The 12,194-nt window shown below is 39.7% G+C and overlaps 1 protein-coding gene across 2 annotated transcripts in view; it reads left to right on the top strand.

Moving 5' to 3' along the window:
• Nucleotides 1-6,025, top strand: part of LOC129509580 (UDP-glucuronosyltransferase 3A1-like) — a 31,445-nt gene extending 25,420 nt beyond the window's left edge. For both annotated transcript variants that reach the window (XM_055325308.1, XM_055325307.1), the window contains 3 exons: nucleotides 2,598-2,829; nucleotides 4,338-4,557; nucleotides 5,397-6,025. In XM_055325308.1, coding sequence (XP_055181283.1) covers nucleotides 2,598-2,829; nucleotides 4,338-4,557; nucleotides 5,397-5,673 — 729 coding nt within the window. In that variant the 3' untranslated portion in view covers nucleotides 5,674-6,025. The remainder of the gene's footprint in view (nucleotides 1-2,597; nucleotides 2,830-4,337; nucleotides 4,558-5,396) is intronic.
• The last annotated feature ends 6,169 nt before the right edge of the window (nucleotides 6,026-12,194 follow it).

The raw sequence follows: 12,194 nt of genomic DNA, 5'->3' as shown, positions 1-12,194 counted from the left end.
TGCTGTATAGTTTCCTCTTAGGACAGTCTTTGCTGCATCTCCAAGGTTCTGAGCTGTTGTATTTTCATTTTTATTAGTTTCTATGAATTTTTAAAATTCTTCTTTAATTTCCTGATTGACCCATTCATCTTTAGTAAGTGCTCTTTAACCTCCATGTATTTGAGTCCTTTCCAAATTCCCTCTTGTAATTGAGTTCAAGTTTCAAAGTATTGTGGTCCAAAAAATATGCAAGGAATGATCCCAATCCTTTGGTATTGGCTGAGACATGATTTGTGACCCAGTATGTGATCTATTCTGGAGAATGTTCCATGTGCACTGGAGAAGAATGTGTATTCTGTTGCTTTAGGATGGAATGCTCTGTATATACCTGTGAAATCCATTTGGTCCAATGTGTCATTCAAAGCCCTTGTTTCCTCATTGATCTTTTGCTTTGATGATTTATCCATTGCTGTGAGTGGGGGTGTTGAAGTCCTCTACTACTGTATTATTATCAATATGTTTCTTTAATTATGTTATTAATTGGTTTATATAATTGTCTGCTTTCATGTTAGGAGCATAAGTAGTTACAATTGATAGATCTTCTTGTTGGATAGACCTTTAAGTATGATATAGTGTCCCTCTTCATCTCTTATTATAGTCTTTGGTGTCAACATAATTTGTCTGATATAAGGATGGTTACCTCAGCTTTCTTTTGATGTCCATTAGCATGATAAATGGTTTTTCACCCTCTTACTTTCAATCTGGAAGCATCTTTGGGTCTAAAATGACCCTCTTACAGACTGGATATTGATAGGTCTTACTTTCTTATCCAATCTAATACTTTGTGTCTTTTGAATGAGGCATTTAGCCCATTTACATTCAGAATAACTATTGGAAGATATGAATTTAGTGCTATTGTAATACCTATAAAGTCACTTTTTCTGTATATTATCTCTGTTCCTTTTTTGGTCTATGTTACTTTTGAGCTATCTCTTTGCTTAAATGATCCCCTTTAATATTTCTTGCAGGCTGGTTTAGTGATCACAAATTCTTTTATTTTCTTTATGTCCTGGAAGCTTTTTATATCTCCTTCTACTTTGAATGACAGCCTTGATAGATAAAGTATTCTCAACTGCATGTTTTTCTTATTCAGGTCCCTGAATATATCATGCCAGTTTTTTCTGGCCTGACAGGCCTCTATGGATAGGTCTACTACTGGTTTAATGTTTCTACCTTTGTAGGTTATAGAGCTTTATCCTGAGCTTCTTTTAGGATTTTCTCTTTGTCTCTGATATTTGCCAACTTCACTATTATGTGTTGTAGTGTTGACCTATTTTATTGGTTTTGAGAGGGGTTCTCTGCCTCTTGGAGTTGAATGCCTGTTTCCTTCCCCAGATTAGGGATGTTTTCAGCTATGATTTGCTCCAATATACCTTCTGCTCCCCCCGTTCCTCTTTTTCTGGGATCTCAATTATTCTAATATTATTTCACTTATGGTATCTCTCGAGATCACCCCTTATGATCCAATAGTTGTTTATCTCTCTTTTTTGCAGCTTCTTTATTCTCTATCATTTTGTCTTTTATATCACAAATTTTCTTTTCTGCCTCACTTACTAGCAGTAAAAGACTCCATTTTTTTATTGCATCTCATTAATAGTAAGACATTTTCTATGATAGAGTTGATAAGTGGGCTAAATTGATATTAAACATTTTTGTTCTAAGACAGAATTGTAAAGGGAATAAAAAGAGGATTCACAGACCAATAATCAATATTTGCATAGACATATCTGATAAAGACCATTATTCAAAATATACATTTATACACACAACTACACAACTATATATACAAAATATACAAGGGACTATTAAAATTCAGTAAGAACAATAAAAAAACAATAAATCAATAATTTTAAAATGGGCCAAAAACCTTAGCAGACCCCTCAACAAAGAAGACAGACAGGTGGATAACAAGCCCATGAAGAAGACACCTGATAGAGACATTTCTCCAACATCTACATCAGTCTTCAGAAGGCATACTGCCTCCTACTGGGCCAAGACAGTAACTGGCACTCTCTTAGGCACTAGAACTTTCTGGTCTGGTGTTAGAACATTCCTAAATTTCCCTATCTCCCCATACCTAGAATGAAGGATGAGGAAGACCCTGGTACTGGGGCCTATTTTCAATGTAGAAAGAGATTCCCACCATATAGACTTTCCACTTCTATAAAACATTGTTATAAAAAAGGCAAAACAAAACATTGTTATACATGCAAGTCCTGGATCTAGATGTTGGTGCCACAGTATGCTTTGAGTGCCTCATGGGCAATGTGGGCTATTGTGGTAATGCCTACATATTTAAAGCTCTCTTCATTTCCATTCATGGTTATTGGAAGTGTTTATGTGGTATGATGTATCCTGAGGTCTCAGAGAAATGACTTCAAGTTCTGCAGGCACAATGGCACTGAGGTGTCCCATGGGCTATGAGAGCCACCTCAAGACAGTGAGGTCTAGGCACTACAGGAGGGTGTATTCAATAAATAGATGACTTTCATTTCAAGGCTATATAGGCATTCATGAGCAACTCTGTTCAACTCCTTGCCTCTTTTACCTCTCTCCAGGAATTTGAGAATTTCATTGCCAAGTTTGGAGACTCTGGTTTTGTCCTTGTGGCCCTGGGCTCCATGGTGAATCTCTATCAGTCCCGGGAAGTCCTCAGGGAGATGAACGGTGCCTTTGCTCATCTGTCTCAAGGGGTGATATGGAAGTACAATCCTTCTCACTGGCCTAAAGATGTCAAATTGGCAGCAAATGTGAAGATTGTGGACTGGCTTCCCCAGAATGACCTCTTGGGTAAGGACTATCCAATCTACTTCTCTCTTTCCATTTATGTATCTTTGGGGCTCCACTGGGTAACTCTGCCAACATGGGAAGGGGCATCTGGTAGCCAAAGGTAATCTTGAGAGGACAGAAATGGAGTAGCTAGCTGGAGTTCTTAGGAAATGAGGCTATACTTTCCAAATGAGTATAACTGGCATGTTTTCTTCTTCCTATTCTATCGCACTCCTGATACCTGTAGCCATAAGTGATATTGTCATCAGGTAGTTTTGACCTTTCTATATTTGGCACAGACCAAGGTTGTCCATACACAATCCAAGACAATTTGTGGACACATACTGTGGATTTTTTTCCGCTGTTGTTCCTGGCCTCTTGAGTATTTGTTAGGCCAATGTGCCATTATAAACACACACTCCCACACATATTAAAACATTCTATGCTACAAAAGATATATTCAAGCTTTCACAGAATTGATATTGATGGTGTCTGAAGGGTGTGCCAAGATATCTGAGTGTCAAGCTGACTAACCTTGTAGCCTTAGCAAGTTATTTTGTCCATCAAAATCTCTGGTAATAGAGGGATCCTTACACCCCATTGTTGTCATTGCTCTGTGCTACTTCTGAAGCCCCTCAGGGCCACAACCACTGTTTACATCAGAGATTAGTCCCCAGTGTTGTAGTTCACTAATATATTGGGAAATTAAGATAGATGACTCTGCACATATATTCACAGGGCATGATGTAGGGAAAAGAATTGTGATTTTCAGAGAAATACAAATGGATTCTGATGTGCATCACCATTGAGAGGCAGTGTTTGAGGTGAACTCTTCATTATCAGCACTTGTTTTAGTTTTCTCTAAATAAGAGTGGGGTGGGCACACAGGAGCTGGAAATGCTGAGATGAGTGGTCCATCACTGCCTATTTTAAAGAGTTTCTTATGAAATCGAGGAGAAAGCAGATATAGTATAAATTTGATGAATGTCATATGAGATGTGGTGTCAGCGAAAGTGTTAAGACTTTAGATAAGAGGGAAGCAAAAGTTTAGTGAAGGAAAGAGCATGAGACCTAGAGGGTGAGAGACCTGGAGAGTGAGAGACAGGGACAGAGAAGGAGAGACAGAGATAGAAAATAAGAGTGGAAACAGAAAGAGTGACACTGGGAAAGATAACAGGGAGACAATAGAGAAGAAAAGAAAAAGACAGGGTTGAAAGACAAGGATGGATGGAAGACAAGGGATGGAGGAAAATGTTGTGCTTATTTATGATTGTTCTCAGCAATTGTCCCTGGGTTCTTAGTTTTAGATGTATTGATTTAGAGGAATCTCTACACAGAGACAAGGCCAGTATTTTGTACCTATTCACCTAAGAGTGAATATGCACTCTTGGGTGTGTCAAAAGCTAAATCCAGTTTCTCCAACATACCTTGAAATGCCTTGTATTTTCTTCTACCCTGATGCTCTTTCTCCTTGGTGTTCTGAAAGTTTTCACCATGAAATATTCTGTTCTGTTCCTGATTTGCAACAGCTCACCCACGCATCCGTCTTTTTGTCACCCATGGTGGGATGAATAGCATAATGGAAGCCATCCAACATGGTGTGCCCATGGTAGGGATTCCTGTCCTTGGAGACCAGCCTGAAAACCTTGTCCGAGTAGAGGCCAAAAAGTTTGGTGTCTCTATCCAGCTACAGCAGATCAAGGCAGAGACATTGGCTCTGAAGATGAAGCAAGTTATAGAAGACAAGAGGTCTGGAACTCTTTGGGCTTGTGGTCATTTAGGCTAAATGAAGATATCAAACACAGAGGGCATTGTGTGGCTTTTTTTTTTTTTTGCAACAAAAGCTGAAACTTTCAAGACACAGAATTATACATGTGTGATGCTAACAGTTAACCTATTTCCTCTAAGAGCAAGAGTAGGCAATTTAAGTTAGATGCTGAGAATAGTTTTCTATCTTAAGAGTTGTGAAGACTCTGACCCTAAGAGTGTGTGAGAAGTCATAGATTTTGGGGGTGCGTATACTGGAATTACACTGAGGCAGGAGGTCACCTTCTTGTCCTCCAGTGTTTCCTGCCTCAGGCACTTTGTCATTGATGCTCCCTAGGATATATCCTTCCCTTCTTTTCACAGGGCTGGCTCCTTCATGATAGCTACACTTATTGCCAATGTCCTCTCCTCAGAGAGACAGGAGGTCTTTGTGTGACAGTCCTAAATACTTTATTCTCCAGCCTCCTCAATCATAATTAATTTTTCTGTCTTAATACTTCTCATGATCAGTAACCACACCACTTCATTCTGTTTGAATTTATTGTGTGTCCCTTATACTAGAAAGTAGAGTGTAAGCTCCCCTGGATGGCCAAGTGTGTCTCTTATTTCCTTTGTGTTCCCTGTAGCACAGGGCCACACCCCATGGAGGGACCAGTTAGAACTTTTCAGTGGGACCCAGCTAGACTGTGGCAAGGCCAGGCCAAGAACTAGTCTTTCAAACTGAGTCTTTTGTGCATTTGGATGAAAGTGTGTGTGAGATGCAGGTCTCTAAGACTTCTGAGGTCACATGAGTAACACCTCAACGCTGTCTCTGCCAACAGGTACAAGTCAGCAGCCATGGCTGCCAGCATCATCAGGCGCTCTCACCCCCTGACCCCTGCCCAGAGGCTGGTGGGCTGGATCGATCACATCCTCCAGACAGGGGGTGCAGCACACCTCAAGCCCTATGCCTTGCAGCAGCCATGGCATGAGCAGTACCTGCTGGATGTCATCTTGTTCCTGCTGATGGTCACCCTGGGCACCCTGTGGCTCTGTGGGAAGCTCCTGGGCATGGTGGCCAGGTGGGTGTGTGGGGCCAGGAAGCAGAAGAAGGCCTGATGGAGGTTCAGCCTTGACAGGTGTTTGGGGAGCCACTGGTTGCAGATGGCTTTCCCCAGCACAGGACATCCCTGGTGTCTTCTTTGTATTAGTACTGAGGGTAGCTTGCAAATATTGTTTCACTATTTTCTCCTTGTGTTTAAAAATTCTTGTGAAGGGAAGCCCAGGTGGCTCATCAATTTAGCGCTGCCTTCAGCCCAGGGCGTGATCCTGGAGACCCGGGATCGAGTTCCACATTGGGCTCCCTGCATGGAGCCTGCTTCTCCCTCTGCCTGTGTCTCTGCCTCTCTCTCTCTCTCTCTTTTTCTCCGTGTCTCCCATGAATAAATAAATAAAATCTTTTAAAAAATTATTGCGAAGCACTCTTGTGATTATTCTTTTAAATTGTGGTAAAATATATATTATATAAAATTTACCCTTTAACTATTTAGTGTAGAATCAATGACAATGAGCCCGTTGACATTATCGTGCATAAAATCACTACCACCTATTCCAGAACTGCTTTCACCTTCCCAAACTCAAACACCTTGCTGATGAAACAGTAATTCCTCCCATCCCTGCCTCTACTACCACCTCAGTAGGCTCCTGGCAAACCTGGTTCTACTTTCTGTGTCTATGAATTGTATCCTGGTTTCATGACTTGCCTGCCCCTATCAATGGACACCTCACTCAGACCCAAACCTTCAGCAGATAGCCCACATTCCTCCCTACTCCTTATCCCTAGACGCAGGGCCCTGCTTATTGCATCCTTGGTGCCTAGACACTGCTCGTTCTGTCTTCCCTTACTCCATGATCACTTTTTATGATATAACAGAAGATATTGGCCAGTTCTTCTATTTTGGGCCTTCCTCTTGCAGATCCTTTCCCCTTCACCTCCAAGCTCAGAAAGCCTGGTCCCTGTCCTGAAGTTAGACATGCATGACCCTTAGGACTCCTTCTGTGGTCACTGTGCTGAATCCCCTCCTGTGAAGAGCACCTCCTTTGAAGGGAAAACCTGGAATCTACCCTTGGTCCAGGGTGGTTGTTCTGCTTTTACTTTTCACAGATCCTGTCTCAAGATTCTCAGGCTTAAAAATCTAGTCATGGAGAGACCTCAAGTGTAGAACCCAGACCTCTGCATGAGTTTTGAGGCCTCATGGTCAGTGTCTATGGCAGTTCTAAGCACTTTGTTGACTTAGGAAACACCCATCTGCCCCCCAAATGTGCAAAGAGTATTCCTGTATGTGTGAACCTTTAGGAATTATACTCAGTTCCTAGCAACTTACACTAGAAGTAATAGGCCTTACCAGAGTTTTTGTTTATTTGCTCTGTTTCTTTATATGGGCCTGTGTCCTGCTCCATCCTACTGTCTATAGCTCCTACCTCTTTTTAAAATTAATTAACTAAAAAAAAATAATTAACTATCTTTAGACTTTTCTATTTTCTTTACTAGACATCAGGCGCCCTCTCTGGCAAGTTCCTTGTATAATATATTTTACCTTCCGATGATTGTGTCCTCACATTTGCTTTTGCATTCTCACATGCAAATCAGTGTCTCCCTAGAAGTTTCAAACATATGGTATCTCTTATAGTGAACCATAGTGAAGAAAATGGTGGATACACTAGACAGCCCCAATCATGCTGGTTTTTGATTGGTTAATTCTGGGGTTTCAACACATTTTCAAATCATTCAAATGGAGGATGAAGTAGCTATTACAAATACTCCCTACAAAAGTGGAAAGAAGCCCACCCTTGCCAATGTCAGAATAGGATTCTCTGGGTAGAATTCAGAGCTGGTGCCAAGTGTCTACTTGAGTTCTGTGAGTTCTCATGCTATACTATGTCACATACAGCTCAAGCATGCCACATTAGGACACGTTTGAGTGTGTATGTGTCTGTGTGTGTGTGTAATTCCAGGTTTTATTTCTGCAATTCTTATGAAATCTCTGAAATCGGTCTCTGATAATAGTCCCTTGAAAGGAAGACCTGAAACTTTCTCTGTGTTGTCATTAGAATAAATAGCCAAGATGTTTCCCCTCATAACCAACAAAAAGACCAAAGGATGAGGCTTTCAGCTGATGAGTCCCATTCCTGTTCCAGCCTGTTATTCTCCCCAAAGAGATTGATCACAGGGAGGCCAACCCTGTTCTGTTGATTCCTGGGCTACACTTCCATTTAGGAAATCTAATCAAAGGAGCCAGTGAGCCAAGATGATGCCTTTAGTCTCCTTCCATCAAAACCTTCTCCATGGGGCTGTCAGCATGGCCTTGATGGTATGAACATCTGATCTCATCATTCCCTGGTTCAGATCTTTTGTCAGCTCTCATTGCATGGAATACAATCTTTCTGTGATTTGTTTCTGGCTACCACTCCCAATCCTGAAAACTGCAATAGACCCACACTGACATGTTCAGTTGATTCGGGAGAGAATGGAAAGTCAAGTCAATGGGAAAAGTCAAATATCTTTAGCAAATTGTACTGAAAGAGTCTTTGATTTTTGCTTAATTATATACACAAAAGGACATTGACTTCACTGCATATGATACACAAAAATGAACTCAAAGTGTATTATCAACCTAAAGGTGAACACTGGCTATGAACATTCCAAAGGAAAATCATTATAGTCTTATGGTAGCACAGATTTATTATTCAGATCCCACAAGCTCAAATCATAAAATATTTTTAAAAATATTTATTTATTTATTAGAGAGAGAGAAAGCATGAGTAGGGTTAGGGACAGGTGGAGAAGGAGAGAATCTTCATACTCCTAGCTGAGTGCAGAGCTGACACGGGTCTTGACTACAGGACCCTGAGATCATGACCTGAGCTAAATCAAGAGCCAGAGGCTTAACCCACTGAGCCACCAGGTGTTCCAAGAGTTTGTGATATCCTAATGCAGGCTACTGTGAGATGGTTATTTGTTTGTCAACCAATCAGCCACGAAAAAGAAGGAAATTGAATACTTGTCTGAAATAAACTTCCACTTGGCTCAAGGAATAAGCTCTTTCTGAAAAGCAGATTTCATATTTTGAAAGTCCTTAATATGAGTGCATTTTACCCAGTTCAACAATTTGATTCAGCCAACATTGACTGATCTCATGTTTTTACAGGCACCATGCTGGGCACTTTGGAAGATGTGGGTTCTTTGCTAATAGCGGGCTCAGTGGGCCAAGGGCAGGGAAGCAGGTCAAGGCTGAACCCTAGTCTAGAAGGGGATTCAGAGGATCCTTATAAAATCTGGCAAAGGAGGGAATTTTTGTCCTATCCACCCCAACACATTGTGTTATTCTGTACCCTTGTGTCTTTGACCCAGCTGTGTCCTCTCTCAGAAATGCCATTCGGCTCTAATTGGAACAAAAAGCTTCTACATCGTCTTCCTATCAAACATTTATTTCACATTTATGTTCACATCAGCGTGGCCGAACTTGACCTCAACACTTGCAGCAGAGCTCACTGGATATCCTCTTTTGAAGCATTTTTGTTGTTTACTGTATTGAAATTGTTGACATTTATGTGTCGTATTTAGAAACTCTAAGATCCTAACAGTCAGAAGCTGTGATCTATTTATTTTGTTGTTACAGCACACAGCATAGTAGCTTGAACAAACAATGCTGAGATGCCTGGATAACATTTTAGAAAAATGACAATATATGATCCATATCTCACCATATCTAAGAGTGAACTCTAAAGATATAAAATATTTAATATAAAAATGACAATATATTGAGTCTTAAAAAAAAAAGAGGTGAATTTCTCCATAACCTGTGTGCATGGGAAGACTTTCTAGATACGACTTAAAATCCTGATGCCACAAAGAAACATTATCTAATTGAACTAATTTGACAATATTAAAAGTTTTTTGTATGGCTAAAATACAAATGAAATAGTGAGAGAAATATATTTAAATTTCATCACATATAGAGGACTATTATTCCCAAAATTTAAAAAAACTATTAAAATTGAGAGATGAGGGATGTCTGGGTGGCTCAGAGGTTGAGTGTCTGCCTTTGGCTCAGGGCGTGATCCTGGAGTCCCAGGATCGAGTCCCACATTGGGCTCCCTGCGTGGAGCCTGCTTCTCCCTCTGCCTGTGTCTCAGCCTCTCTCTCTCTGTGTGTCTCTCATGAATAAATAGATAAAATCTTTTAAAAAGATTGAGGGATGAACTATGGTAAATGCACACATTGGAACAATAGACATTATAATGTACCCTAAACAAGACAAGTTAAAAAATAATGTTGGCTGGATTCTAATCTGTTCAGTAAGAAAGAGCATAGTCTAAAGATATATAATACACTCACTTTTACTTTTAAGACAAGAGAAAGGAGGAGAGAATAAAAATATAAATCTATCTTCATTCCTTTGCAAAAAGAAGCTGAGGAAGGAAAATCAGAATAATGTGATAGAGTATCTATGAGGCTGTTTTTGAATAGCTTGATGGTCAGGGAAACAAATGGCAGGTCTATGGACTTCTTTGTTTACATAGTTTGGGTTTTGAGGGCATGTTAGTATTTTACATAACAAAATTATATTTAAAACAAAATAGTGGAGAAGAAAACTAAAATGGAACACCAATAGGAACAAAGAAACTCAAAAAAGGTTTCTAATGTAGCAATGTAATTGCAGTATACTGAAAAAAACGAGTGAACCCAACTGCATTTTGAACATAGTACTGTGAATATCTGCCATGTCAATCTAAAAAAAAAGAACTGTAAAAAATCTATTTTCCGAGTAGACTGTTCTTAAAGTAGTCTCTTGAGTACAGTTGATACTCACAGTTGGTGGATGAATATGTGGTAGGTAACCTTTTTTTCAGTGCATATTATGATTGAACAAATGAGTAAATATCCCAAAGATGGTGAAAGGACGTTTCCCAACCTTGCAATAAAACCTTAGGAATTACTAATGGAAATGGAGGAGATTAAAATAATCTCTGTGGTAGTATTTTGGAATGAGAAGTATCAGTATGAATTCACAGTCATTCACAAACTAAACACACACATGTAAATGTTACATATCTATATCTCTATATTGAATAAGTCTATCCATGTAAAAATAGTTATAAAGAGTGGAGCTTCATTAGCAATGAGCTCTTTTGCCATCCATATCCAGGTTTCTAAATATCATTCCTTACTAAAAGCTTTCCTCATGAAATGGAAGAATTTAAGACACAGACAGAAAAGTACAAGAGGAATCTGGAAATTGCATGCAAGAAAGAAAGAAAAAGTTCTAAAATGGTTGATGTTTAACAGGAGCAATCCAATACATGATGATAGTAAGAGATCAGAGACCACTGGATAAATATAAATTGATGAATAAATAATAACAAACTGATAGAGCTAGATGATAGAGAGATTGGTTGATGGATTGATAACTTGATAGATGGGGCAAAGGGAAAGGTTTTTGTAATGATACATTGCCACTTGACAAAACATGAAGAAAATGTGGTTAAAAGTCATTAATTTGCCACCATGACAACTGCTTCAGGTAAGAATTATGAAAGATGATAAAATGAGTGGGTGAAATTTGATAGGAACAGAATATTTATACAGTTTCAAAATGTCTGCCCACACTTTTATTCCTAATTATAGGGTAAAAAACAGCAACTTGACAGTTGGGAATCTAGGTAAGCACCACCGTAAACGACAGCTAGAGTTATCATCTCTAATAACAGGATCAAGTGACATCATATGCTTCCCATCGTGATCACTGATATGGGATCAACGCCACCTTTGTTGTATTCCCACCAAATCCCTACTAACCTCAAATATAATGAGAAAACATCAGGCAAACCCAGTTTGGAAATCCATCAAAGTAAGCAGCTTGTACTCTTTAAAATGTCAATGACATGAAATACAAAGAAGGGCTTAGAAAAAATCCTCTAGAGGAGATGAACAGAGGCGATAACTAAAGGCGCTGTGTGATGCTGGATTGGCTCCTGCACCAGCAAATTCATATCCCAATGGAGGATATGATTTGGACAATTGGAGGGATCGGAGTAAGGTTTGTAGAGAAAGTAATGTGATTGCATTAATATTAAATGGTGCTTTCCTGATGTAGATTAATTTTTTCATTGGGAAGATAAAGTACCTGACAAGATGATAATTGTGAATGAACACACATGTAACCACAAAACATAGGGGAAAACTGGAAGAATGTTGGGCAGATTTGTAACTTTTCTAATGAATAAGTGCAAACATTGATAAGACTAGAACTTCCTGGTGCCCACTGCCCAGTCCCAGTTTGTCATGCCTGTTCAGAATTATAGACTGACCTTCAGAGGTTCGGAGCTTCAGGTCAAGACCTGGCCCTCCAGGGGGACTTAACTCTTAGGGGACACGAGCACTTGTTCCCAGTAGTTACTTTCCAAAGAAACCACCTGAATGATAACTACAGGTCATTTTCCTTTGGGAATAAGCTTCTGGGACCTTGAGATGGGAACACTGGCAGAGATTTAAGCAGGTACCCAGGGACATGGGGCATGGGGATGGCAGTATGGGGTCAAAGGAGCAGCTAGGAGGTGGGAAAATTTGGGTAGAGTCC

Source organism: Nyctereutes procyonoides, unplaced genomic scaffold (genome assembly GCF_905146905.1).
Source record: "Nyctereutes procyonoides isolate TBG_1078 unplaced genomic scaffold, NYPRO_anot_genome, whole genome shotgun sequence".
In the NCBI taxonomy this organism is placed as follows: Eukaryota; Metazoa; Chordata; class Mammalia; order Carnivora; family Canidae; genus Nyctereutes; species Nyctereutes procyonoides.
Note: the sequence above shows the minus strand (reverse complement) of the source record. Positions and strands in the feature narration are given on the sequence as shown.